General features: G+C 52.3%; 1 protein-coding gene across 1 annotated transcript in view; it reads left to right on the plus strand.

The window, feature by feature from the left end:
- The window catches only part of vps9d1 (VPS9 domain containing 1), a 29,817-nt gene extending 25,484 nt beyond the window's left edge, over nt 1-4,333 (plus strand). Inside the window, exons 11-17 of the mRNA XM_017305455.1 lie at nt 23-107; nt 248-475; nt 540-669; nt 1,245-1,450; nt 2,027-2,108; nt 2,771-2,875; nt 3,009-4,333. Of these exons, the coding sequence (XP_017160944.1) occupies nt 23-107; nt 248-475; nt 540-669; nt 1,245-1,450; nt 2,027-2,108; nt 2,771-2,875; nt 3,009-3,111 (939 nt within the window). The 3' untranslated portion in view covers nt 3,112-4,333. The remainder of the gene's footprint in view (nt 1-22; nt 108-247; nt 476-539; nt 670-1,244; nt 1,451-2,026; nt 2,109-2,770; nt 2,876-3,008) is intronic.
- Nucleotides 4,334-5,416: the final 1,083 nt, after the last annotated feature.

The following is a 5,416-nucleotide window of genomic DNA, read 5'->3' on the forward strand; positions in this document are numbered from 1 at the left end:
TCAGAGTCTTCATCAGAGTCTTCCTCAGAGTCTTCCTCAGAGTCTTCCTCGGAGCCCCGCCCTGCCGCTCAGCTCTTCTCGCAGTGACCACGTCCGTCTCTCTCCAGGTGAAACATCTAGTTGGTAAAGTTGGGCGTCGACCCTCTGAGACGATGCGGGGCGTCGCAGATCGTTGCCACGGCGACCGTCGCAGCGGGTCATCGTCTCAGAGGGTCGGTGGTGAATGTTGTGTGTCGACCCGTCACAGATGGAAACCCGACCAGAACCAGCAGCTTGCCGGACGGCGAGGACGCGGCGCAGCGGGACGACTCCTTCGAGGACCTGGAGCACTTCCTGTCCCAGCTGGACTCCGCCCCCCACGGCGGCCTGCGGGCGGAGCTGACCTTCGACCCCTCTGTTGAGCTAGAGCAGCTGGAGCTCAGAGCTCTAAAAGAACATCTGAAGGCCATCGTCAGAGACGTCCACGGAGCCATCGGTGAGCTGATCGACCGATTATTGATCGATGGATTCTGAATATTGATCCTGAGCTTCGGTTCCAGATCAGCTGCTGTCGCTCTGCCTGCTCTCCTTCGACTGCCTGAACACGGCGACTTATAAGGACCTGAGTCTGGGCTGCATCGAGGAGGCCTTCTTCACGCCGCTGTGGAGCCCCCTGCTGGCTCTCTTCAGGTATTACACCTGTCCTCTGCTGGGGGGGTTGGGCCGCCGCCCCGCCCTGCCGCTCTGGGTGTCAACAAGGCTTTAGCCCCGCCCCCACCTGACTGCCAACTGGGCAAAGCGTGTGGCTTATCTACTTAGAAATATGCATTCTAGAATTGTCCAGCTGTTGTTCGTCTGTGACCCCTGACCTTTCGTAGATTTAAACCATTCAAAATTACGACATGTTAGACGACGTTTTCTTTCAACGCGACATAAATAGCGATTTAATTCCAGTTTCTAGATGCAGTCAGTGCACATGTGGTGACAGTATAGCTTCTCCTAGAAACAGGGCCTGGAGGCGGGTCTTAGCACTGCCAATCATGTATGTGTGCCCGCTCCTCCAACCTGATGGCCGAGGGGAAAAGGAAGAATGGAGGAAATCTGACGGATCCAGACTGAGGCCAGTTTATGCTCCCAGGGTTGGGTTACTAAGCCCAGCTTAGTTTGCTTATGCCTCGGGCCGGCCCTGGACCAGCAGCTTTAGTGCCATTATTTGTTGCTCCTGACTGCAGGGTGAAAAGTTTTCCTGATCCTGTGTTCCTCAGGCGAGTCCTCAGGGAGCGAGAGCAGCTCCTCCAGAGGAACATGGCGCTGTACTGCAGCGCCTCGCCAGCAGAGGTCGGCGTTCCCCTCAAACTGTTCCCCCAGGACCCCGGCGCGCTCCAAGGTTCCTACCCCTACGAGGCGGCGGTGCAGGAGCTGAAGCTGCTGCTGGGGGACCGCGGCCCTCAGAGGAAGCTGGACTGCATCGGTGAGATTAAACCGGATTATAATCTGGAGGTCCAGCTGCTCCTACATCTGGTTCTGGTTCTGTCTGTGGAAAGCTCTGGTATCCTAGCAACAGCCTGAACACAACCCAGGTTCTGGTTCTGAGTCAGAGCTGGCATCAGAACTGGGTCTCTGAAAGAGTGGTTTGGTTTACCAGAACCACAGAACCGGACCGCTGGAAACGTCTGACCTCAATAGAAGCAGAACTCTCTTGGTTCTGATCCGGTTTCCCTCCAGGGTTTGGTTCTTTTCCAAACAGTTCTCGGGTCGGTCCGTTTCAGAACCAGCAGCTGCTTCTGCTGATCCAGAACCGGCACTGTGGGCGGTTCTGTTGGGCCAAAGGGAAACCCAAACCCGACCTATCAGAACCAGAACCAGGATGTTGATCAGTTCTTCCTATGAGACCAGTGAAGGCCCGGCAGAACCACCGGACCGGCAGCGTCACTCTGGACCTCAGCTGCCGCTCCTTGCTCTGTCGACCCGATGGACCGGTTCTGTGTGTCATGCCTTCAGAACCGTGAATCGGACCCACTTACCGGTTCTGTTCTGTTTGTGTCAGTGCGGACGCTGCGGCTGATCTGCGGCTGCGCCGAGGATTACCGGAACCAGCAGGGGGGCGGAGCTTCCCAGGCCGCCGCCATGTGAGTACCCTGCCGGGCCGCCGGTTCTGGTAGGCCGGCGCCGGTCCAGTTAGAGTAAACAGTCTTTCTTGTCTTTGACCTCGTTGAGCTTCGGACTCCGTCAGCCGTGAAATTGGTTCTGAAAGGCCGCCGGCGCCGTCTGGGGCTCTGTGACCCGGCAGCGCCGCTGTCGGGTCTCATCAGCCTCACTGGGCCCAGCAGGAACCGCCCCGGTTCTGGAGCCGCCCCCTCCCCCGCTGGTCCGGCCTGAAACTGGGTCGTCTGAAGCAGGAGGTCAATGAGGCGGTTGGAGCGGGAAGAAGAGGGCGACCCGGCAGAACCATAAAACCCAGTTGAACCCAACAGAACCTAAACGAACCTCGTTTTCCTAGAGGGGATTAATAATCTGAACTAATAATTTCTAAGCCCAGATTTAGCTTTCATTATAACCAACATTTATTTTGTTAATCGATTAATCAGGTAATAAATAGATTTTTCATTTAACCCTTTTTTAGACATTAAAATGCAGAAATCCTGCTGACCGGCACCAGGGGGCGCCAGACCGCCGTAACGAGGCTTTTGGCTTCATTGTTCCAGTTCTTCTTCACAGCCTTTATGCTCCAGTTAATAACTAATCGATCACTGAATTAATTGACGGTTTCAGCTCCTCTCTGTCCCCTCAGCGGCGCCGATGACCTGCTGCCCGTCCTGTCCTTCGTTTCGCTGCGCTGCCAGTGTCCCCAGCTGCTGTCGGAGTGCGCCGCCCTGGAGGAGTTCATCCATGAGAGGCGAGTCGTCGTCATGGAAACGGCTAACAGTCCATCACTGACATGTTTTCTTCGGACTCTTCTCTCTGTCCCAGCATCAAGTTTAAAACCACTTCCTGCTTCTTTATTGACCAACTTCCTGTTGTCTTCTCAGCTTCCTGATTGGTGAGGAGGGTTACTGTCTCACCTCCCTGCAGAGCGCTCTGGCCTACGTCGAGTCTCTGCCAGCAAGAGCTGACCTTGCTGACCCCGAGTAACGCCCCCGACCTGCAGCCTCTGATTGGCCAGAAGGTGATGAGGTCGTGACCTTTGCTCTGGAGGCTCCTGGATTTACTGCTGGCTGTTCTGAGCATGCTCAGTAGGGGCTGAGAAATGGGAAGCACCGCAGCAGTGGACCGGACCGGACCGGACCGGGGGAGGGGCTTTCTTCTACTTTTCCAGGTTGTTCCTCATCTTCTTCAATCTTCATCGTTTTCTGACGCTGCAGCTCTCGGCCTCCCAGCCAATCAGAAGGCTCCAGGCATCACCTGGTTTTTCTGCCCCCTGCAGGACGTTTCAGTAATTTCTCTGTAAACATTATCACTGCTGTTCCTCCTCTCTGCAACACCTGGGTGGTGGGCGGAGCCTGAGCTGGAGAGAAACACCTGGGTGATGGGCGGAGCCTGAGCTGGAGAGAAACGTTCAGAAAATAAAGCAGCAGCAGATCTGAGGCCTGTAATCCAGACTTTACTGGATTATTCAGACAGAACATGGAGTTAAACGCGGCTGCAGATCTGAAAATCCAGCTGATAATCTAACCGTCTGATTTATTCCGTCGTAATCTGGCAGTGGGATCAGAGTCTTCCAGGTTAGGGGTGGAGGTGAACGGCATTGTGGGTAATCTGCTTTCAGTGGATGTGATGGCATGAGAGCCGACGCTGGGTGACCTTCAGGATGACCTCTGAGGCCTACATCGGTCCTGCTGCCGAGGAACTGAAGGGAATCTTGGTTTGGTTTTTTCCAGAATTTAGTTTCTTCTCCAGTTTTTATTCAGTTCGCCAGGACCTGCCCAGAGGTCAGAGGTCAGGGGTCATTAAATCAGTCAGGTAACTTTGTGTTTTATTGCTTAGCTTTAAGTTGGACCAAAGATTTATTTAGTTCAACTTTTATTCTAATTTTTAGTCTAAAAATCATTTCTGGTCCAAAGAGCAGAAACCGGTTTTAGTTTCTGGTTCCGAGATACAGAACCGACCCAGAGTGAAGAACCGGCACCAGTGAACTGGTGGAACTGGGAGAACCTGCTGGAATGTTTCTGACGTTTTCAAATGACAGAAAATCTTGTTTCCAGTTGTAACGTTAAAATGTTCAGATGTTAAAGATCCTGTGATCTAAACTGACCTGGGAATGTTTATGAAATATTAAATCATCTTTGTGAGAAGGTTTAATTATTAAATAGCTTGTTTGTTTCTCTCTGGGTGATTAAACCGTCTCGTCCATCCAGACGTCTAATTTTCTTACTTTGGGAGGAAGTTCAGTGAGTTCATAGCTAAATAATTGTGGAGGGCCGTTTTAATAAAACTTGTAATTTAGGTCAAAGTGACTGGGCTCCTGATGGCCAGGAGGAGAGCAGAACCTCGTCAGGTTTAGCCTCAGTCCAGCACATCGAGATGCTCAAAACACCAGATCTACACCACCCAGATCTACACCACCCAGATCTACACCACCCAGATCTACACCACCCAGATCTACACCACCCAGATCTACACCACCCAGATCTACAGTCCTACACCTGTAGCCAGAGGACAGACTGTAAAATCCTGTAGTTTATGAATCACTGAACGGTTCAGAACCACATCAAAGATCTGCTGCATCAACCTGCCAGACCCTCAGGTTCTGGTTCTGCTCTCCATCAGAACCAGAACCAAACGAGGAGAAGCAGCACTCAGCTTCTATGCACCATAAATCTGGAACAAACTTCCAGAAAACTGTAAACCAGCTGAAACGCTGAATTTATCGACTGCATGTCGTTTTACTGCTGCAGGACTTTGTGTTTGAAACGCCTGGATGCTGAAATAAAATAACCGTTTTGGAGAATCGCTGCAGCTGCAAAGGCCCAGCGGGTCACAAAACAAACGGCTCAATCCAAGTGGAGTCGGAAAACGAAGCTGCTACCTGGAAACTGGAGGAACATTTTCCAAGTTTCCATGTTGGGTTAAGAGGAGCAGAACATCATTTTACAGTTAGGTGGGCCCCATGTGGGGGAAGGAGGGCAGACCAGATGGGCCCCACATGGGTTTGTCCATGTGGGGCCACCGTGGAACCTGCAGACAAACCCATATGGGACCCATATATCAGCCCTCCTTTCCCCCACATGGGGCCCATCTAGGCATGTTGGCTTTGTCCAAATTTAGCTCAACTGTTAACTTTAAGATGATGTAACGTTTTAGGGCCAAAATGATAAAAGACCAGCTGACCTCACTGGACCGTCTGGTTCTGGTGGCATTCAGTGGTCTGACCACAATTAATGCTGTTTGTTGCAACAGCGCCACCTGGGGTCATCACCCAGGAATTAACGGTAAAGGA

This window comes from Poecilia reticulata, linkage group LG6 (assembly GCF_000633615.1).
Source record: "Poecilia reticulata strain Guanapo linkage group LG6, Guppy_female_1.0+MT, whole genome shotgun sequence".
Classification (NCBI taxonomy): domain Eukaryota; kingdom Metazoa; phylum Chordata; class Actinopteri; order Cyprinodontiformes; family Poeciliidae; genus Poecilia; species Poecilia reticulata.